At 42.9% G+C, this 23,344-nt stretch overlaps 2 protein-coding genes across 4 annotated transcripts in view; one reads left to right on the forward strand and one right to left on the reverse strand.

Moving 5' to 3' along the window:
- The window catches only part of kiaa1549la (KIAA1549-like a), a 41,892-nt gene that overhangs the window by 7,028 nt on the left and 11,520 nt on the right, over positions 1-23,344 (forward strand). For 2 of the 3 annotated variants that reach the window (XM_057052282.1, XM_057052283.1), the window contains exons 2-12: positions 672-1,349; positions 1,546-2,343; positions 2,901-3,016; positions 4,530-4,752; positions 5,233-5,366; positions 6,081-6,249; positions 7,324-7,383; positions 9,407-9,567; positions 10,549-10,720; positions 11,788-11,948; positions 13,571-13,606. In XM_057052282.1, coding sequence (XP_056908262.1) covers positions 672-1,349; positions 1,546-2,343; positions 2,901-3,016; positions 4,530-4,752; positions 5,233-5,366; positions 6,081-6,249; positions 7,324-7,383; positions 9,407-9,567; positions 10,549-10,720; positions 11,788-11,948; positions 13,571-13,606 — 2,708 coding nt within the window. The remainder of the gene's footprint in view (positions 1-671; positions 1,350-1,545; positions 2,344-2,900; positions 3,017-4,529; positions 4,753-5,232; positions 5,367-6,080; positions 6,250-7,323; positions 7,384-9,406; positions 9,568-10,548; positions 10,721-11,787; positions 11,949-13,570; positions 13,607-23,344) is intronic. The other variant, XM_057052284.1, reaches the window with a different exon arrangement.
- Positions 20,041-21,471, reverse strand: LOC130536452 (trichohyalin-like). The gene is made up of 2 exons (XM_057052445.1): positions 20,593-21,471; positions 20,041-20,506 (listed from the first exon to the last, which is right to left on the reverse strand). The coding sequence occupies exons 1-2, from the start codon at positions 21,277-21,279 to the stop codon at positions 20,429-20,431; spliced, it is 765 nt and encodes a 254-aa protein (XP_056908425.1). The 5' UTR covers positions 21,280-21,471; the 3' UTR covers positions 20,041-20,428.

A 23,344-nucleotide genomic window follows, 5' to 3' on the forward strand; every position in this document is an offset into this window, starting at 1 on the left:
ACTGCGGTAAAAACATACCCTTTAGGGTATACCTTGCTCAGGGTTACTATAAATTCATACTCAATTTTGAACAGGCACAAAAGTGTTACCACCCTATTTAAATGAGGAATTTGTATGTTCTGCCAGCAGTAACCATGGAGATAGACTAAAAATGATGTCGCTGCAGCTGTGACGGAAGGATTCAGATGCAATAAAATGTCTCTACCAATTTCAGGCCCTCATTCTGAAATTGAAACCTTTTGTACTGTGGTGAAACGTGGCTAATTCACGTTTTGATATGAGACCTGGATTTCTCTGGGCTTTTGCTGGTACTGTTTCCCAGAAGGCCTCAAGACACCATTTGCTTTCTTAGTTTTAAAATCGGTTTTATTGTAGGATTGGTTGGTACTGTTGAATTATGAAGGAGAAGAAAATTTGATGTTAGATGAAATTTCATGTCTAAACGGAGTGTCGATCCGAACCACCGCAGCTCGGTGCGCCACCATGGTGGATAAACCTTAACCTGTCGGCTTTTGGATTTGGGTTATGATTAATTGATCCACAAGAGCTTGATTAAATAATATTGGTATTTAGCACTGCACATAATAAGCGAGTAAATGTACAAGTGGAAAACCGACTTATGGTTTGTAACCACTAACCTTGTTTTGTTTTTTTTAATCTCTTTGATACAGTTAAGCAAAATCGCAACGAGTCGGATGTCTTGCATTTGACCTCCACACTGCCCTCTGACCCCTCGGCACCCTCTGGAACAATAGACACGATTGAGGCCAAAGGCAAAGGAGGGACTGACGCTGTTTTCAGAGGTGGACACCAACGTCGGCTTGGGGGTAAAAGGTTTGCTGGGACCAGGGCAGCAGCTTGGACTGAAACTGAAGCAGGAGTACACGCTGGGGCACGTGGCAAAGTTTTCACTGAGACTGGGATTATGACAGGAAGTGACATCTGGGCTGAGGTTGGGGCTGAGTGGAGACCTGGAGATACAGAGCCAAGAAGGTCCAGGGATGCGGCTGTTAGGCTGGAGCAGCAAGGACTTCAGGCCCATCGAATGAGCCAAAGAGAAACGCCAGCCCTCTCATCAGTTTCCTCCTTACTGGCAGAGACCGTGGCACCTATCTTAGATAAACCTGTAGGACTACTGTCAAAAGCTGTTTTGACCAGAAGCTTTTCTTCGTCATTATCCAAAACCTCCACACCTACAACAAAAGCCTCTTTTTTGAAACCCTCCTCTTCTCCATCTCCATCTCCATCTCCAGGCAATAACAGACAGACTCAAACAGTTGCCTCAGGCAACATGTCTGTAGTTTCTGTTAATAGCAACTCCTCAGCCAGCAACAGCAGCTCACATTGGGGTAAGAAATTAGTCTACATGTGTATGTATGGAGAGGTAAAGACAGAACATTAGCTAATGGAGTTTTTGAAAAATTATTTTATCCTCTAGAATAAAAATTAAAGAACCATCAAAGTTTATTCCGTCTGTAACCTTTTGTAGTCTGCTGTTTGACCACAACCCTGTAACCCTTCCATTCAATGTTCTCTTCTCTGCAGAGGAGACGGTGCGGAGCCTGCCAGCGTGGGATCTCCCCACCGTCCCAGAGTCATTGCTCTCCACAGTTGGGGACTATGATGTCACACTTCCTGCCAACATTACCAGTCCGTTCTCCACACATCAGTGGAACACGACACTTCCTGTGCGACCAAGGACCACTTCAAAGAGCACAAGCACGGTGTCGACAATAAGTGGATCTCCGACGACCAGCACCGTCTCAACGTTAAAGCTGGCCTCCACCGCACCACCTGGATCAACCCCTGTTTTTCACACCACTAGCAGAGCCGCTGTTACCAATGACAGCCTTAAGCTGACTACAGTAACCATGACAACACCTTCAACGGCCTCTAGTAGTGTAACTACAGCTGGAGGGACAGAGGCTATCACCAGTGGTAACCTTATAACGGCACTGCCAAATACAGTCACCTCTACAACCGTGCAGCAAAAGACAAGCGACAGCCCGACCACGCTGACTTCAACCGAGCCGAAGACGAGCACTACAACCACACCTGCCCCCACTACTACCCCCCCAACCACCACAACAACTACAACCACAACCACAACCACAACCCCAGCCACTTCTACAACCACTACTACAACCAGTACGACACCTGCAACCACGAGTACTGCTACTGCCACTAGCACTACCACCACCACGACAACCAAACAGCCTCCTACCACTGTGTTCATCCAAACCGAACTGCCTCCCACCACTACCTCAGAGCCTCCATCTAGTACCAGCGCAGAGGAAATTCCTCTTCCATGCAATGTCACCGAAAAGCACTGGCTCAGAACAGGTATGGGGCCCCAACACCAGGCGTAAAATCAATAGTTGTGAAAGATTCTATTTTTATTTGAGTAAAATAAGTTTGACTAAACACAAGTAAAATATGTGTTAATAAAATAATGCTAGAATGGTGTTAGGATATAATGTCTCTTAAATGTCTTATTATACCTTTCTAGATTATAGTTAATTAAGCCACTCTTTAACCCATTCAGGCTGCTTATAAGATATTTAAATCTTGTTATTTGTTGTTCATGAAGACAGCAACATGATTAATAAATACATTATTTAAATACATTACTTGATCATGAGATTTATGTTTTATGTAATTTCAGACAAAAATTATGAACATTGCCACAACGGAGCCATATATATCTTATTGTAGTTATGTGTAAAATAATATCTTAGATTGGCAGCTTTGCAGGGGTGCAAGATGATGGTGTTGGGGTGGAGGGGGTCTAAGAGGTCTGACATTGTGTCATTATTTACAGTCACATTTGGGAGTTGAAAGAAATTCAAGACTTAGTTTTTAATAGTCTGACGGAGCTTTGTGTCTTTCTGTCTTTACAGTTTTGTCCATCGAGTTGCGTAGAAACCGCCTGGACCTCATCCTAAAACAGAACCTGGCCAAAGGTCTGAGCCACGCCTTGCAGAGAGCTCTGAATGACTCCACCGCCCAGGCACAGGTTGGTGTGGCCGATTCAGGACTTCACTGAAAGTCCTGTAACTGCTGGAGTTGTTAACAAATCAATGAGGGAAACCCTGAGGTGGTGGGGGGGGGGGGGGGGGGGGTCATTGTAAAGTCTGAGTAAATAACAACAAACACTGAAACAAACAGTTGAATAGTCAGGAAACACTTATTCTGCAGTCATGTTAACAAATCCTCTACAAAAAGAAAGAAAACCTAGTTTGATGCATCTCAGTGTTCTTTATTTGCCACTGAGGGGCACTTTTCAATGTTGGCATTTGTACTTCTGTGCTGGTATTTTATCAGTTTTTGTTTCTTTTGTCTCACTGGAGTTCTCTTGCCTACCTTTCTACATACGTACAAAACTCTCTTCAACAAGTTCTTTTATCTCCTTCTTCTACACTTTTAAGACGGCTTATTTTCTTCCAGCCCTTCTGCCTCTTTCCTCTTCCTGTTGTCTCTTTGCCTGTGCACCTGCCTCCCATTTCTATTTTTATCCAATTGTCTGTGAGTCTGTACAGAGTGACTCAGTGTCTCTAAGCCCCAATCCCTTTTCATCGTCTCTCGCTCTCTCACACACACGCACACACACACACAAACATCTTCTCTATTAGAGAAGGGTGACGTTGGAGCTGGGATGTTTTCAGCTTCCAGCAACGGTGTACAGTTCTGAGGAACAAGGGGTTGTGCATTATCACGGTACAACAATGGGCCTCAGGGTCTTGTCACGGTGTCTCTGTCCATTCAAAAGACCATCAATAAAATGCACCTGTGTTCCTTTGCCTGCCCGAACGATAACCCCCCCCCCCACACACACACACACACACTGCTGATGGGTGGGTGAGCTTCCCTCAGGCGGTTCTTTGGTTGTTATTTGGTAAACCGATTGTTGCAGCAGTTGTCCAAGCAGTTGGTCTCAGAAGATTTTGAAGGTGTAGATCCTGGATGGAGCTACTGGCCTGGTGCTGGTGTGCGGGTGTGAGGCCGCTTGGATGTACCGGTACTGCCAAATCCTCTGAAAATGCTTTAAAGAGCTTATGGTAGAAAGAGGAACATTCATCCTTTCACGCAAACAGCTCCCGTGGCCATCCAGGACACTGTGCTGTGTTAGAACTGCACATTTTAGGTCTTTGAGTCCTGCTCATAGAAAATGGGGGCAAAACAAATGTGTTCATATTTTGGTTCAGCGTGGATGTTTTGGGCCGGCCTGAAACAGCAATCCCAACAGCAGATGGAGCCCTCGGCAACCACCTAGGAAACAAGTCACAAACTGAAATGTAAATTACATTTTTCATTGTTTCCTTCCACCAGAATCTCAAGTGTCTTAGCGCTAGTGTAGATATTTTCCTACATTCTTTTTTGTAAGTTTGTTTCACCTCTGTGTTGTTGTACTGACAATATGCATGTTCTTAAAATAGGAATTCAAGCCCTCAGCAGATGCAACTTTGTTTCTAATGCACTATAATTAATGTTACTACAAATGGAACTTTAAAAGTATTCTGTGTTGACAGGTGGAACACGAGGACTGCAGCCCTAACAATGTGACCCTGGGCTATTACGTGACGAGCGGCAAAACTGTCTACATCCCTTCACTGGTTGTGGAAGTTTTAAGTGTCTACGGCTTTGACAAGCTGCTGTCAGACATTAGGCAGCACACCCCGTTGGTCAAGGCAGTTCTGGTACCAGTGGAACCATGGATGCCAGTTCTGAGCATTCACCTGCAGGTGAAAACAGGTGAGAAAGAAGATAGAGCTCAATAGAATAGATATGTAGAATAGCTAGCTTTACCCTCACTGGCTACTTTTTAATGTAGAACTTGCAAGGCATACTTTGTGGCATACTTTCCATACCGTGTTGGAAACATTCCTCAGAACCTTCAGTCCATATTATAAGTAGACATCAGAAGATGGTAGACCATTGTCATGAGGGATGGACATGGTCAGCAAAAATCCTCAGGTAGACTCAATTGATACCAAGTGGCCCAAAAGTGTTCCCAAAGTGGCCCAAGAGTATCCCCCAAACACTGAACTGTTGATACCAGGCAGGATGGATCAGTGCTTCCATTCATTTTTCTGTCCTTCTTTTGTGTAATTAACTATGATAAACCCAATGAAATGGACCGCAACAACATTCGTGTTATCAACAAAACAAATGTGTATTGTACGATATCCGACGAGGGTTTAACAGAGTTCCTTTTTCTGCCCCCCCCCACAGTACTGAGGTTTGTCGGTCCAACAGACAACATTTACTCCTGCAGTTTTGTGCAGATGTTGGCACAAAGGCTGGAAAAGGCCTTTGATGAGGCTCAGGACAAGGTTCTGGAGACCTACAACAGGCTCGTTGTAGAGGTATGTTCAAGGCTTGTGGAGGCTTTTCAGCAAAACAAGGACAGTCACAGTTGTCCAACGAGCACAACGAGGCTTTTAAATAATTGTTTGGTGCTAATTCAATGAAAGCAACTTGCAGCTCCAGAATGTACTCAAACAATCCTCTGCTGTGGATGCTTTAGACCCTCTCTTCCAATGTTCTTGGCTACCTTTTATTCCTCCTTTCCAATTCTGCTTCTCTGGCTGTCAACGCGCTCAAGTGACAGCTGGATATTCATGCATAAACCATCAAAATCATGAAGTAGGTCTCAGCAAAAGCAGCAGATACAGGGTCCATTTATTATTCATCCTCTGAAATATTAACACTCATGGAGAAATCTGATGGGAATTCCTGGTTTCTCGTATCATCATCCACTTTACTATGGTGACTCAGTCACATTATTGTTTTAGAGTGCTACACAGGCCTGGACACAAAATGAGGACCACTGTTCGTTCAGAGTGTCATATTGTGTCTGGAGCTCTCTAATGCATTCTTTATGGGCCATTTAGAAGTTTGATAAAATTAGCTCTACTAGCATGAATCCTTGAATTATAAATGCTCGCAGTGTGATCTATTTATGCTCGCGACACCAAATAACTGAAGCTAAAGACAATAATGTTGTACCACCAATCGGAGTAGATGCAAGTTGACTACCGGTACCTAAAGAGATGTGTGTGGTTTGTAATTTATTTTAGATTCAGGGTGTGTCGCAGGAGCCGGGTGCTGCATCAGTGTCTGTGTTATATGTGGTAAAGAACCAGGATGTGATTCTCAATGGTACCGTCGCCAGTGGCCTCCTTAACCAGCTGACTGCCGAGCTCGTGGGATACTTTCTGTTCTACCCACCTCTGATCATTGCTGAACGTAAGTTACACGCCATGACCCTACCAACATTGTAAGATTAAAATATTTATGAATGCGCAGAGAGTGAAAAGTGCAGTGAAACCGGATGGTATGAATCATCTGGCCTCAGATTTATTCATGTTTCCAGCTTTGCATGAGAAATGGAAAATGATAAATCCCTCCCCGAGTCCATTGTTATTCTCAATATGTAAGAATTATAGAACAAAGGAGCCAGTGAGGTAGGTGTCTCAAAAACCTGAGACTGTTAAAATGGCTTTGGAAATCAGTACAATTTTGTGCTTTAGCTTTAGAAACTCCCGGTTTTATCTGTGTTTGGACCCCATTTCAGGCTTTTAAAGCCATACACGAGATTCAAGAGAGGGTGAACAGATGTGCAGGAGCTAAAATCTGAATAACGCCATGGGCAGTCTGTTGTTCGTGTTCTCCGAATGAGCTAATTTTAGCCCGTTTGATTAGATTAGTATCTATTTGCGTGTGTTCTCAGCACCCAAAGGGCAGAAACATCACATTTCACATCCTTGCATTAAAACAATGCTCACAACATGCTCGCTTATTTTAATATACAATAAAATGGATGTTAAAAAAAAGACAAAAACATGAACAAATGAATTTTGACCTTTACCGACAGCCCAGATGGACAATCAGTGTCTTGCAAATGCAAAAAAATCAATGGTCTCTAAACAATTAAAACGATCTATCTCCCTTTCAACATCTAATTTAACTAAAATGACTTAAACGCTGGATCGTTTGGTCAGTGAAATCAAGTGTGCACGAGACAACTGGCACAGGACAAGGTAGATGCAGACTGTTTAAACATCAACAAATCCAAATACAATCGGGACCTCGCCCGATGGACTTTGTCCGTTGTTCGGGCCCTAATAATCAAAAACATTACAATCAGACCTACAATAGGTTCCTTACCCACTGTTTGTGGTCAGGACCATGTCAACATTACAAAGAGCCTCATAATAGGGTGGCATGGTGGTGCAGTGAGGGGGGTCCAGGCTCGAATCCTTGGATGTTGGCGGTGCTATAACATAACGACGGTTCTGACACCTGCTTTTCTCTTTTCAGCCCTTGAATACCATAACCTCGACACCTCAGTCGCCACCAAGATTTATTGGGTCACAACAGGTAAAATGATCACCAATGCACACAAAACGTTCTAATTACCAGAGTCGTCAGTGGTAATGAAGATCCGCATTGATGGAATCAACTCCAGTGATCTGAATGCCCTGACACATTGGGTGCAGAGCTGTATTCTCTGTCTTTCTCTCTGTACCTCATTTTGTTTGGGATGGTCTGCTGTGTGTCTTTAATTCATTCATTCATTGACTCTTCACATTTGCTAGTCTCCTACCCCTCCTGTCTACTCCCTACCTCCCCTAATCCTAATTACCCTTGATGAGTATCACCTCCATTTGTATGTTCATGCTCCACTTTTTGTGTTAAACCACTTTCTCCTTCCTTTTGTGTCAGAAAATCATCTCCTTTTATCCCCTCATTTTTGTTTTTCCACATTTGATGAATATTAATTTGATTATTGACTCTGCTGGGCAATTTATTTTATTTTAAGACTGCTGCCATTCCCGGTGAAAAACCTAACATCTCCTATGTGTCTGGGAGAGCTTGTTTCTGGGCAACATCTGGACCTCAGTGGGAGATCTGCAGCTCACTTTCTGAGTTTCTCCAAACCTTTAAGGAGGTCTTGCAGGTATTTCCCCTGGAGACCGATGCCAAGAAGGTGCTGACAGGGACTTGTCAAGGAAAACAAAGCCTTATAGAATTCTGCACTCTGTTGGTGCAGAGTGGATGGCTTAAACCAGGGAACCTGGGTCGGACTCAGCTCTCCCCCAATGCAGATTTACCCACAGCTGCTGCATCAGTCCAGTCCCTTCTGGGCAAAAGGCCCAATATTCCTTGCCAGCCAAATGAGTTTGTTTGTTTCAGTGGGTGGATTCACCCTGTGAACCGCAACTAACAGCTGTTGCCATTACTTCCCATTCATCTGTTGGTCCCACCCCAATTAAGAGGTGAGATAATATACTGGGCACATAATTGTTCCGCATCCTCACGCCCAGGAGTGTTCTGTGCTCTGTTTTACATCTGGGAGAGTTTCTGGAGAATGGGAATGCAACTCCAGATCTAAGAGCTTGGGGCTGCCTGGTCCCTCATCAGCAGACGGCAGCCCGGTTCAATTGCTCCCTGCAGATCCTCGTCCATGGTCAGACAGATCTTTGGACTTTGTGGGTGGGGAACATCTCTCCGATGGCCAGTAATAACAATCATAGTCTTCTTATTTAAATATTTAGTTTTTAAAAAAGTTCTATTTGATATTCCTCAACGAAGAAGGCAAAGAAGGTCTTCTCGGCCCCCTGTTGACTGGTTTGTCGTTGGGCAATGTGGGAATTAAAGGACACAAGCAACCAGGACAGCCAAAATCAACCACTTTGAGAAGAAATTCTCTGAAGAATTCCAATGCTTGAATCACACCAAAAGCAACATAATTGCCTGTGGCCACTTTGGATCGTGCGTCACGCCAGCCTGTGGCACTCTGGTCATTCACATCACGCCATTGACATGGAGGATACTTACCAGGCACGACCCAAGCAAATAATATAACCCAAGGGACGGATTTCTTGCGTTGCAGATGTGTCCACCTGGCAGATCAATGGTGCTTTGAAGGACCAACGCTACTGGCATTCTTGGTTCTACTAGTCCAATGTAGAAATCATGACTTTGATAGGACAAATATGAGAAGTTCTGGAAAACCATCAAATCTATAGAAAAGAAATGTTCTTCTCCTCAGGTAAAATCTGCTTCATTCCACAACTACAAATGTAGTTTCAACTACAAAATTACTGAGAATTATGGGAGTAATCAATTGTTTTTTGGCTGAAGTCATAAAAGTCTGTCTTCAGAGTTGTGGTCTTATATAAAGATGGAAGCCAATTAGCATATTCGGTTATATTGCCTGACAAAGCTGAAACTCACTTTCTCATTTCATACCATGGATTTCATACCCCCAAAACCTCTTTTCTCACCCCATTCTCTGTCCCATCAGCCACCAAAAAGAAAGAGTTCTTTTTGTCAACCTTTTACCCTCCAAAGCCAAACTGAAATTCTTTCATCTGCCCTTTGTCTACTGCTCTCACAGTTATCCAGGAGGTGGACAGCTCTTCCCTAGAGTCCAACTACCAGAGTTTCGCCAGCTTGATGGAGCAGCGACTAGCTGAGCTGTTCCTGGTAGCCGGCAGACAGGGTTCTCAGATCGTGCGATCACGCCGGGCCACCACTGTTGCAGGCTGTACTGTGCAGGTACGCACACATCTGTTGTTCGTTTTATCATCATTTGTTCCTTTGTTTATTCGTTTTGCACGGGGTTTTATTTTATGGTAAGCAAGAGAACTTGCATTTTGAAGCCCAGGATCATATTTAAAATATTTCAAATGTTTGTTTAGGTGTGGTTGACACCCTCGCCTTTCCACCTGAGTCAGCTGACCACCATGGGGCGCTTGGTCTTTTGTCTCTTTACCTGTGTCCAAAACATGTTGCTGTATATCAGCAGAACAATCACACCTGCCCCTGCACTTATGGACTTACTCTTATCCACTTTAAATCCAAACACATAGGCGGATTGTCACATTGTAAAGACAATCAGAATCCGACTGTCCATCTGATTGTAAGCACACATCTGGTCATATTCCATCTTTAACCATAGATTACAACTACGGTACATATAGAACATGATCAACTATAATATTAGTGATGTTACTTCCTTACCAATCACAAATACTGAAAAATAGCATGTCAAACTCCAAAACACTTACACCTTTAAATCGCGTTTATCCTTGTACGTCTCTACGTGAGGGTGGGCGGAGACACTCGGGTCAACTTGAGATCGATCGGTTTGATCTTGTCGAGCCTTACACCCGTGACCTATTTCCAGTTGGAAAGAACATCAAGAGTGAGGAAACCGTTGGAACATGAGAGCCAGAGATGCTGAAGAGAGCGCCAGCAGGCTGAGACAGCCTTCGCATCTGTGCTCAGTCATCATTTACATGCATGTGATAATGACTTTATTGGACACGAGATTATTTCAAACGTCTGGATTTTATGTTTTAACGCCCTCAGCTCCTGTGCCTTGTGTACGTGCTCTCATAATTTTGATCGTTAAATGATGCCATATTTAAGACGTCACTGACACTTCATAATTTTGTGGCAGTTAATATGCCCAGTAATAATCAGTAAAATTAAAATGCCAGTCAGATATTTTAATGCTTAATTTGTCCTCTACAGATGGTTAGCATGCGCCGTCTGCCTGGTCCTAAGAACCCGGCAGAGATGACGTATTATGTTCAGCTGAATGGATCACCTGTCACTGGGGCCAGTGCAGCAAAGACCCTCAGCAGTCTGGACTCACAGACCATGGCTCTGACCCTTGGACACTTTGTGCAAGTTCAGGCTGAACGTAAGCTTGTTTTATTTTCCCTCAAGGCTGTGAAACTCAAAGACAGTTGCGAAATGTTAGCTAGGAAATGTCTTTGCCCATTCAAGTCAAATTTATATAGAGCCTAAAATTCCCAACCATTGTTTGCTTCGGAGGGCTTTATAAGCTGAACACTTGAGACACCCTTTTTCCTTACACCCTCAAACTGGGTCAAAAACACCTTTATAGGGATATAGAAGAAACATGAAAGCGAGCCACAGATGTGGGTTCCCTCTCCCTACGATACAAAGAAAGACATACAATAGGTGCCTCATATACAAAAAACATCAACATTAATATGGGTAATATATCTGTTCATTCTAATTAGAGATGATGGTGTATAATCAGTCATTGGACTAAGATGTCGATGGTAATAGAAAACTCCATGGGCATACAGAGCTCTGGGCCACCCAACCTTCTGGTCTTGTTGGACCGTATCTCGGATCAGCAAGACGGGAGATAAACAAGCCAGGCTCCAGCAGTAATATGTGCATTTATGTGGCATGAATGTCTAGATAACCTAGGAGTAGAGAGAGTAGAGAAAGAGGTAGGTGCAGCGGTATTATAGGAGCACCAAGCAGCTTTTGTGCTTACATTGCGGAAGAACATCACTGCAAAGATACACGTGCATCTTAACATAGAAATGCACCTAAAAGTCATGTCAGCTTCCTGGAGAATTCACTTCCTGTTGGGGCCTGTGACTCCAATGGTTTTTAAGTGCCGCTGTGTGAACGTCCACGTTGCTTCTGCAATCGAGCTCCACTGGGAGTGCTGGGTGAGTGCTCCACACCTAGCTTGTGGGGACATTGGTTATACTTCCGCCTACTGGTTGTCTGCTCGTCCGCATCTTCCATCTGTTCTGTCCATGGAAGAGTCAGTTCTGCCATGATGACTGTTCTGGCAGGTGCCGAGCAGCGCCATATATCCAGCTGTCATGGTGGTCTCTGCAGGGAAGGTCAGCTGGCTCCGCAGCTAACTGCCGCTCACCTCCTAGTGACAGGACATGCTCGTCTGTCTTAAATAATGAATGTTGAATTGTGTTTTTATAGCTGTTGTGAAGACGCCGCCTGGCAACCTGTGGATTATGGCAGTACTGACACCTCTTTTCCTGTTGTTGGTGGTTATTGGTATGGTGGCCTTCATCTTTTGTCAGAAGAACAGGGTCATCTTTAAAAATGGTGCTTTCAGGACCTTCAAATCCCGTTCCAAGGTAGGGATATCCTTCTCTTCTGCCATTGTTTTCTGCCCCATGCTGTATTTGAATTTATTTTTATTCCTTTCTACCCTATTCATTAGCTTCATGTAAGAGAGTACTGTGATTTTTTCCTCCCCTAGATCGAAGACAGCTTACTACAACTGTTAATAAAATATCTCTTGGATTTCCGTATGGTGCAATTTTGGTGGTTTTCCATTTCATCATAGTACATCTTGGACTCCGGCGGTGTCTTCATAGCAAGGCAGTCCAAAACTCTTGTGACATCGTTAGAATGCAAACAAATGGATCATACATTTTTGGTTTGTACTGTTGAGTTTGTTTTCTCATTCCAGACTGTATCGAGTCTTTACCAAAAACAGACACACAACTCAGATGCACACTCGGCACATAATTGCAATATGTGAACATTTCCAGCATCAACACTAGCTTTTATTTTCAAATATTGTTGACATATTGAATTTATGCTCTGCTCAGGAGCAAAGGCACTGCACAGTACAAGCAGAGGACAGAGTTACTACTGGTGGCTAGCAAGTCAGGCTATCGCCCACAGACAGAAAACTACAGCATTACTTTCAAAATATCCCTGGTTGTTCAAAATGGAACATAAAACTCGACAAAACACACTGAACCTCTGTCTAGTTTCCATCAAATCCACTCTTGAGGCCACTCTTCCTCCTGTTGTTCACCAGTCGTAGCCATAAATAGCATCCATTTGATTAAACCAGTTTCAGGCCATTCTGTGGCCCCTCTTCAGTCCGTGATTGTGCGGCAATCACCTTTACTGTGTTCAGCATTTATCAATGTCATTTATATTTCCACCTGCACGGCTGAGCAGCCATCAGATCATAGAGCTCTGGGTACATCTCCTTTCAGGTCGCACTGGGTCGTTCCCTTTCGAGTCTCTCATCTGTTACCTAGGTCAAAAACACAGTAACACAGCATTGCCTTGTCATTCATTTTTAATTTGTAAAACAACTAGACACTCTTTGGCTGTTGTAGGGTTGTAAAAATGTAGGTTTTGTGTTTTATGGCCCACCAGTGAAATCAATCCACTGTCAACCCCGTTAAATTAGGTACGAAAAAAGAACCTACTCAGTGATGGAGAGTGAGGGTGAATACACAGTGGTGGAAAAAAAGGTTTTCTGACAGAATTAAATCATGGCATGCATCCTAAATATTAGTGTAATGTTTATTGTTGTTCAGTTTTGAACACATTCACATTGATTGATGTACCGACAATGTCGAGAACTAGTATATGAGTCCCGGTACTAACAACAGTATCTAGTGATACCTGATACCTCTAGTGGAAAAGCCTCCAAACCGAAGACTCTACAGTTTGGAGGTTTGGAGGCACAACTACGGTTTGGAGGTACTATTGGAAAAGTGACGTGATTGGTCCTGGACATTTCAGCTAATGGACCTATCACTTGCAGGAGCGAGTCCTATATCGTCTTGTCCTGACCTGTCCTACTCTGGCCTATTTATGTGGATATCTCTAATAATGCCTCGTCCTTATTTGTCATATTTTATATGAACTTATTCTAAAAGTGTCCTGAATTGTGCTTTTTACCTTATATCTCCTTCCTAATCTTGTCCCTCTGCCTCTCCTTGTTTAGACCTCATATCGAAGGGAGGGCAGTTATCACCATCAGGTATTTTATAAGACTCTGCTTAGTTGAATCATTGAAAGGATGTGTAAGCTGCTAAATGCTATTACGTTCCCCGCAAGAAGTGAGAAATTTGTTCTCCTTCCTCTGGTTTCTGAGAACTGTTTTAATTGGCCAGAAACTTTAAAGAATCGTTGAGTCGGCGAGGAACTATAAAACTATGAAAACTTGGTAAAAGTATTGGGTAATGGAGTAATTTTAACTGGGTCAAGTGTGCCCCCTAAGGGGGGTCCAGCATTATGGGGGGGGGCTACAGTGAACACTGTTTCCACTGTCACTGTCATGTTACATGTAGTGGACAGCGCTAATTTTACTATCAACCTCTTTAAAAAAGGGCCATTTAAACAACAATTTTTCACCGCTAGCATGGATGAGTTTAAAAACAGCAAGCGAGACAAATTAATTTTATATCCAAGGGGAACGCTGTAAAAAATGTTTGAGAAAAGTGGTAGACAGCTTGTTGTAGACAAACGGAACGCACGCATGAAGACAGCATGCGGCGCTTGCTACAGTGGGAGGGCAGCAGTGCAGGAGCTTGGCACTCAACGTTACTTTCAACCCAAATTACGCAAACAAAAAATGTCTCACTTCTTGTGGAGTATGCAACAGCTTTAAGTGTTAATCACTCCTCTCTGTCGTGTTGGCTGCTTTCCTGTGTGTACTTGCTGCTGCTGTTGCTAGCCAAATCTTTGCATGATGTTAATGTGCCGTGCAGATAAGTAGTTCTACCTTCATCAGCAGATTATAGAAATCATGGCGACCAACATTGTTGCAAGGTTTATGATTTACATTGTAAAGAAACAGAAACATTCATCAAAGGAAATGTGAAATCAAGTAGAATCTCTAGTCTGCCAGGTAATGCTGATGTCAGCCTTCAGTAAAAAAACATTTTGTGGAAAAGAGCCATTAAAAAATCACAAAACAAACATGACATGCTCTAACCCATTAATATAGATACCAAATGATGATTAAAAATGTAAAGGCTTAGGACAATGGATTGAAAATGTTAAGCAGCATAATATTGTCCACAGAGTATTTTATTGTGCTAATATCAGGTTATAAATAAAGTTATTAATAAGTTTTTTCTCCAGAGAAAAATGACCAGTGTGGGATTTGGGTAGAACATTCTTTATTACTGAAACTTTTTGTTACATGGATGTTAATATTTTTGCAATAACCATCAATTATAAATATTAAATTGATGTTTCAAAATGGTTTATAAGTAGTTATAAGTAGTTTATTATTTATTATTGTCAGGTCGTCCATTTACATAAACACATATAATTCACAATTAACAAATGCCGTTTGTTAAATATTTGAAGTAAAAACCCATTAGTAACTGTAATTGTTTACTAAACAGTGCATAAAACATCTATTAGTATTAAATATCAAGTAAAACCTGGTATTTTAAAAGAACATAGTTAATTATTTTATATAGAGGAAATTACATAGATGTCATTGTAAAGTTGGAACTAGCTTTAGGTTGACAATTAAACTGTAAATAGTTGATTATTGATTTGTTTTTTACTTTATGTCACTGCCTGCTTTAAAAAGATGGTTTTAAAAGTCAGAGAAACCCCAGGGGGACAGGCTGTGCATCCATAATAACAAACCACATTCCAGCCAATCACGACGAAATGGGTGCAGGAGAGGGGTCGATGTCTGTGCAGATATAAATATTAATTTAATCAACACCCAGTTGATCTTAGCTCAGCCATCAGAGCCGCATTAACATAGCAAAGATCCACTTCCGATTTTCATGACAGTTACAGAAACATTGGAAAAAGTGAAATTGCTAAATAGAAAAACAAGTTCCCCAAAATTATGTTAAAATAACATCTTGTCTCGCCTTCTTAACCGCTTTATCCCTTTCGGGGTCACGAGGAGGGTGCACAATATGGGTACGCAAGATATTAAAATAAAATGCTGAAATAATTAGGCCAAATTACATTAAAACTCAAATAATTATGTCTGTGAGACATAGGGAACTAACACTAAACAGCTACACAAAAATGCACCAAAACAGCGTCCAAGCCGTCTGATCTGCACATCAAACATTTGCCAAGAGCAACTCGACTCAACCCACCCCGGAATCAATGACCTATTTTTATCAGTAAACATCCTTTTAAACCCCATTTCTAATCAGCAGCAGTCACACACATCACTTAAGACTCAGAAAAAGTCAGGAAGGAAATGAAAATGTAATGAAAATAAATGAAAATAATGTGTGTTCTGGAGAAATGCTAAACTACGCAGCGTTTTAACTACCGGTAGATGGTTAATATACATGTTTTACACACTGTTTACTAAAAACATACCAAGCATTTCCAATAACATAAAATGTTTTGAAGTACAAATAATAACAAATGTTTTACTAATGTCAATTATAAATTGTCAGCATATGGCTTAGAAGTATGAAACGTTTGTAGATTTGTTTACGGTGAAGTCACTACTTAAAAACATTAATAAACTACTTATAAACAAGTTCTAAATGCCAAGTAACTCTTGATCGGTGATGGGTTTTGTGACGTGTTACTGCTTGAAGAAATAGTTATTCCCAATGAATATTACTTATCTTTTTTGTTTTTTTTGAAGATATGATATCAAAGATGAAAGCACCTGTAAATTACTATCACAATTTGTGCAAGAGGCTACAATCAAACACGAGGATTTCATTTTAAAAACACTTGTGGTAGTGTGTCAAACATCAATTCCTTTATACAACAAACATGGTAGTTAAAGAAAATACCGAGGGGGGAAACTCCCATTCTCTGTTCCAAATTTGTAACACCTCAGAATCCAGACCAATAAATGAGAGGACATCTGAGAACACACACATACACGCACACACACACACACACACACACTATGATACTCACACATGCACACAATTATAGTCTTGGATGAGTCTCACGAACACACTTCTATACTCCTGTTATACTATCATACAATATTGTAACCTCTCACAGATGCTGCTACACTAACACACATTATTATAGTTTCACACATTGTACTATAGAAATGTGCGACAACAGTGCGAAAGAGTTTTATTGAGACAAACGTGAACTGGATTGAACAAGAAATAGGAATGACTTCTCAGTTTCTGATTGGGACAAGGAGCAACAGAGAGCATCTCCACCGAGCAACTTTTAGATAACATTTTAAACAACATTTTAACATCTTCAAACATCGTCACCCATCACAATGTTGGAAATGTTACACCGCAGTCGACAGCTGTGCACGGCAGCCTTCCGGTTTGGGGAAATGTTCTTCGGAGCTCAACAAGGTGTATCACAGCATGGTGGAGGAACATCATCTGGAGTTACCCTTGATACCAACCAAGGAATTCAACCTCGGTATCAAACGCAGCAGCACCTTGGCAGGTGTGCTTCAAAGACAAGGAGAAGGTGAGGCCATTTCATACGGTGGCATTGTGTTATTTTGTTGTCTGGACTGCTTCGTAACATTGCTGCTTCGCAGCTTATGCGGTGGCTTTAGCTTTGGCTTTTAGGGAAATCACTCTTTTCTAGGAGCTCAAGTTCATTTAAGTCTTTTTGGGGGCACTCAGAACCTTATCAGACCCTACTATTTTAACACAATAAGGGCCACACCATTTTCCCCAGCCACCCCAGTGAGCATCGTATCCCTGAAGCAGCACCTATTTATCGTGCGCTTGATTGATTTCACACATCTACAATAGTAACATCAGTGCACTAGCTTGTAATCTTTAGTCAGCTGATGCTGTCGGCCTTCCACTAAAGAGAGAGTCCATCTGTTCATTAACTCGATCAGCTTCATGCACCCTTTTTTGTTCCACAAACATGGTTGCTTGCTTCAGGGATACCAAGGATGATTTTTTTTATTATCTATGAATATGGGTAACCTTGTGGTGGATAATTGTAGTGGGTAATTGCCTGAAAGTGAAGCACAGTTGAGTTGACATGCAATAACGATGTCCTCTTTTTTCAGGCCCAACGCCCCAGACCATCTGAACGTTTCTCAAACGTATCATCTACTAACCACATCAGTAACCATCTCCCTCATGGCCAAGCTAATGGATCAACTTTTGAATGTGTTGTACTATCTTGGAGGTTATTGGAGGGTAAATATTGGTGCTAAATATGTTTTTGTCATATGGACGTGAATTGTCGTGTCTATAATGTGAACAAAAGAAAATACTGAAGGTAAAAATAGTTGATGATTCTGTGATTTTTCTTCCATTTTTGCTACTAATATCCTATTACAATCTGTTCTTTTATATCAGTGGCTTTTATCTCCTCCTTTGGCCAGTTTATTTTGCCAACATGGTATCTGATGACCTGCATAGGTGGTTATGGCTTGGGCTTCATATGGATTGCCTTACCCTGTGACTGACTTCCTTAGTAGGCTCCCCAAGGTTCCCCTATTTGCCTGCAGAATTCCAAGGCATCAATCATCTGTCTGTGTTCCCATCTGGTAGTCTGATCCCCCCACACTATCCTCCCTCTGGTTGCCATTTGGGAGTGCTTGCTGAGACCAGATGAGATCCCAGTGTCATTGCTGTAGACCCTGATGATGCAGATCAATTAGTTAATGTCTTGCTCGCTCATGTCATAGAGCATGATGTCATCCATGTAGAGGAGGTGAGTGATGGTTCGATTTTAAAGCCGGTATCTGTAGCAGGTCTTTTTGATGACGTGGCTCGGGGGGGTCAGACCTTATATACCCTCAGTATATGCTGCACTCGAAGGTGTCTTGTGCAATGAGACTGGAAGTGGCCTCCAGGATGGTCTTCCATAGCCTCATTGGGGTTTTGTATGAAGGCTTCCTTAAGTCCTGTTGATCTGGTGCAGGATTCAGGATTCATGGGCCTTCTGTGCACAGCAGAGATTCGTTTGTTTTTCCCTGCGGTCTCTAGCAACTGTCCTTTTTCTCCCTATAGATTATTTCTGCAATTTTCTTTTTCAGTTGACTGTTTCTTGTGAGCAATTTTTTTTGTTGTTGTTGTTCAGGCCAATGTAAATATATGTGTTTTCACATGACTGGTGAAAAATAATAAAACAAAAATGCTTCCATAGGATGTGTGTATCTGCATGTATTTCTTTGCATGTGACCAAAAGATTTCAACAATTTCACCCACTTTAGTATTATGAAAAGTATAAGCCAGCTTTATTAAACAGAATCTATGAGTTCTTCTACAGAATGGAACATTTTCAAACAGTAGAATTTAAAACTAAATATCACTATTGATGGTCTGAAAACGATGTGCTTCAATAATAATGACTGAAAACGCATATTAATCACGCCAGACCAGTAGGTGGCAATGCAAGTTTATAGTGAAACAGTGGCATTACAACGCGCTACCTTCATCCTCCCTGTTTGAAGGAGATGAAAACAATATCTTTTTCAAAACTTTACTCTCTGGAGCCCAGTTTCAAGTGTTTGTGGATCCGGGTGCTCCAGGCACCGTTCTCATGTAAACAAAAGGCGCAAACGTAATGAAAGCTCGCTGTTTTGAGCCATTTTCATTGTTAGGCTGCACTGTCTCTCTCACTCTCTCTCTTTCACTCTATCCAGCATTTTCGTGTATTGCGTCACTTCCTGTCTTCTCAATCGTTCGTTGGTTGCAATGTGCACGGGGTGTTGTGTTCACTTAATATTGAACACTTAGTGTGTTGTATTCACTTTAATTAAAATTTGAACACTTGGGACATTCTAGTCACCTGATAACAACAGTGAGAAACAACCCATATTAAACAAATACAGGGCTTCGCCGGCTATTAGCATTAGCATGGCCTGTATGTTCCCCCAGTCAGCACATCTGGTGATGGTCCAGTTGTTGGGATGGCCTGGTTAGCTTTCTCTCTGATAGCTAGAACTTTATCAGTGAAGAAGCTCATGAAGTCTTCACCACTAAGGGAAGAAGGGATACGTGGATCTAAAACACTGTGACTCTTGGTTAATTTGGCCACAGTGCTGAAAATAAACCTGGGGTTGCTCTTATTTTCTTTAATGAAAGAAGAAAAATAAGCTGTTCTAGCCTTGCGAAGGGCCTTTTTATAAACTACCAGACAGTCTTTCCAGGCTTCATGATAGCTGTCTATTTTACAAGAATGCCACTTCCTTTCTAGTCTTCGCACTTTCTGCTTGAGGGTCCTGATATGTGAATTATACCAGGGGGCACACCTCTGATTTACTATTTTCTTTTTCAGGGGGGCAACAGAATCAAGCGTGATTCTCAGTGAGGTTGCTGCACCTTCAGCAATAGAGTCGACCTCAGCAGGGCTAAGATTATAATGACTGATCCCTGGGGAAACACACAGTGGTCCTGGGATCAGCACAGGGATCACTTCCTTAAACTTAGCTACAGCATTATCTGAAAGACATCTGCTATAGTAAGACTGTGCTCTGAGCATAGAAGAATCCTTAATCATAAATGTGAAAGTGATCAAAGAATGGTCTGACAGGAGGGGGTTCTGAGGGAACACTGACACATGTTCTACCTCAACACCAAGTCAGGACTAGATCTAGGGTGTGGTTGAAGCTATGAGTTGGTTGGTTTATCTGCTGGAGGAAACCAACTGACTCCAGTAATGAGATGAAGCCATTTCTAAAGCTGCCATTGACAACAGCTACAATCTGGTGGTTTACTTTGAGTTTTATTGTTGTTACATCAAAAATCCAAACATAGAATATAAACAATGATTATACTTTAAAATAAAACTGTTGAAGATAGGATGTGATGCTGTGGAGGTCAGGATGTAGAGGAAGAGGAGGAGGAGGAAGAGGAGGAGGAGGAAGAGGAGGGCTTTGGAAGCTCTGGAAATGTCATTTTTTCCAGAACCTCATCTTTTTCCGGATCCATCTACAGAAGCCTTTTTTCTCCCGCTTCTTTGATACTTGAAGCTGCAGAAAAGAGAGAGTGTGTTTTAGATTTCACTGAACATCATCTGAAATCTTCTGGAAGAGGAACAAAGGCGAAAGCATCTCACCTCAAGTTGGAGGATCGCTTCAGAGAGCCTCTGGAGCTCCTCTTTGGTCTTGGCCTCCTCGTGCTGCCTCAACCGTTGGCTCTCCAGGAACTTGTGCTCCAGCTCTTCGTTCATCTGGACCCATGTCTGAGCTGTGCTCTCCCACCGCTGATGAACATCAGCCAGCATCCTGTTAAAGTTCTCTTCTTTAACCACCAGCTGCTGCTTCATCAACTCTTCCTTTTGCAAGATCTTCTCATTATATTTTTGTTTCTCTTCCTCGAGAAGTTTCTGGAACTTTTTTTCTTCCAGAAAGAGCTGCTGCCTCATGGCCTCTTTCTCTTCATGTGATCTTTGCCTTTCTTCCTGCAGCTTCGTCTCAAATTCCTCCTGGATCACGACGAGCTTCTGGTTCAGGCCTTCCTCCTGCTCCATCAGCTCTCTCCTGTGTGTCTCCTCGTTCTCCTGCTGCTGGCTGTGGAGGGTTTCCTCCAGAGAAGCACATTTCAGCTCGCTCTCCTTCAGAGCAGCTTGTGTGCTGTTCAGCAGGGTCAGGGCCTCCACATGGGCCACAGTTCTCATTTGTCGCCTCTTCACTACCCTGCTGAGCTGCTCCTCCTTCTCAGCCAGGGCTTCTCTAAGATGCTGGACCTCTTCCCTCCAAGTCTCCATGGATGATTCTTGCTTCAGCTGCTGGGTTCCTCCCATTGATGCGTCTGCTGGTCACCAGTGTGGTACAAGAGTGTTGAGCTCCTCAGGCGTGTGCTGATGAGGTAGAGCTGATGTGTTTGATCTGCCAGTTCGGTTTGATCCTTTGATTCCATTGATCTGACATGAAAGAACAATTTTGACATCAATGACATAAAGGAGATCAAAGACTAAAATGCCAACTTAAGATAAAGTTGGAGGGCCAACTGTATTGCGTCGGGGTAACGTATTGCGTCACTTCCTGTCTTCTCAATCGTTCGTTGGTTGCGCTGTGTTTCTGTTGTATTAAATGTACTTAAAATTGAACATTTGGTGTGTTAGATTCACTTTACTCCAAATTTGAACACTTGGGACATTCTAGTCACCCGATAACAACAATGAGAAACAACCCTTATTAAACAAATACAGGGCTCCGCCGATTATTAGCGTTAGCATGGCCTAACCGTCTGTTCAACTCGGTGTCTTTGTCTGTTCAGCGTGTGAAATGTTTAGTTGCTCCTCTACCTCCCTTAGTGAAGGGAATAGGTGCAGAAAGTGGAGTTTATTAATGGCTCTGGAGGCGAGACTTAATGAGATTGAGACGCGGTTCCGCAGCTTGGAGTTAGCTGGAGTTGCGTCAGGTAGCCAGGAGAAGCTAGCTGCTGCGGAGCCGCCTAGCGTAGCTTCAGCTAGCGGCCCCCCGGCAGCAGCCGGCTCGCCAGGGCGGCTGGGAGACGGTTCGTAGGAAGCGTAGCCCAAACCAAAGGCCCACGGTGCCCCACCACCCGCGGTTAATCGTTTTCCCCCACACGGCGACACACCCGCTGAGAAACCGACCCTGGTAATTGGCGACTCCAGCGACCATAGTTAAGAGCATTCCGGGGGCCAGAGCGGGCGACATAGAAGCAAATTTACGGCTGCTGGCGAGACGTAAACGTAAATTTGGCAAAGTTATTATTCACGTCGGAGCCAACGACACACGGCTTCGTCAGTCGGAGGTCACCAAAATTAACTTGGAGTCGGTGTGTAACTACGCAAAAACGATGTGGGACTCCGGAGCATTCTCTGGTCCCCTCCCCAATCCAGGTGGCCTTTGTAGACAGTTGGAACACTTTTGGGGGGAAACCTGGTCTGATTAGGAGAGATGGTGCTTCTCTCATTTCTAGTAATTTGGCTAATTTTATTAGACCCAAAGTGACCTGACAATCCAGGGTCCAGACCAGGATGCAGAGTTGTAGTCTTACACACCTCTCTGCTGCTTCCATAGAACCCTCATCCACCAACAGTAACATATTTAACACTATAGAGGTAGTCTCTGTTCCACGGTTAAACGTTCACCAAGAGAAGAGCCGTAGTCAGAAGTTTCAGCCCTTGGAATGTCATTTTAGTGTTGAGGTGTGGCCATAAGGGATTCCTGGGACTGGGATTTGTGAGTTTGAAGAGGGTTCTGAAGAGGATTGGTAACTTAAATCATACTGTGAGTACCCCAGATAGAAGGTTAAAGGCAAGGTTGTGTCAGGCATATGATGGTCATGTGACGACGGTGTGTGCAATACTGAGGCTCGTAAAGTATTTAAAGAACAGTCGCTGCCTTTAACTGAGCTTCAGAGGCAGCAAATTCTCGACTCGCTCGGTCAGGTGGTCCGTCCATCTGTCCCTCCGCCCGTCCTTCTGCTCTACAAAAACCTGCCATCTCTCAGCGACTCATCGGAGGCTCTCATCACAGCCCCTGTCTGCAGCCGCCGTCCTCATTAAATGAGACTGCTTGCATGACGTGACTCATTTATGAAGCCAACATGCTGTCGGTGTAGGGCAGAGAGGAGGATATTTGAGACAGCGTGACTGGAGAGAGGAGGACAGACCAAGGCAGTGGTCAGCATGAGTTGGGAAATGGGGCATGGGCGTCGTATCTGTTGTCTTTTCTGAAAATTCCTCCTTCCATACATGGTTAAATCCGATGCATTTAGTGCTACTACTCCCAGTGATTGCTACTTGTATATCAGGTCTTATTTGAATTCACTAACCCTGACACTACATATAGTGTCTGCTCAAACAAACTGCACCTATAGTGCTTATTGTTGGAAGC

Source organism: Takifugu flavidus, chromosome 13 (genome assembly GCF_003711565.1).
Source record: "Takifugu flavidus isolate HTHZ2018 chromosome 13, ASM371156v2, whole genome shotgun sequence".
Lineage (NCBI taxonomy): Eukaryota > Metazoa > Chordata > Actinopteri > Tetraodontiformes > Tetraodontidae > Takifugu > Takifugu flavidus.

What these genes read in the sequence shown, in the direction of transcription:
- LOC130536452 (XM_057052445.1), bottom strand. Translation starts at nt 21,279, where the DNA reads ATGGGAGGAACCCAGCAGCTGAAGCAAGAATCATCCATGGAGACTTGG. An exon ending in AAGCGATCCTCCAACTTGAG is followed by an intron (nt 20,507 to 20,592) that starts GTGAGATGCTTT and finishes TCTTTTCTGCAG; the next exon opens with CTTCAAGTATCAAAGAAGCG.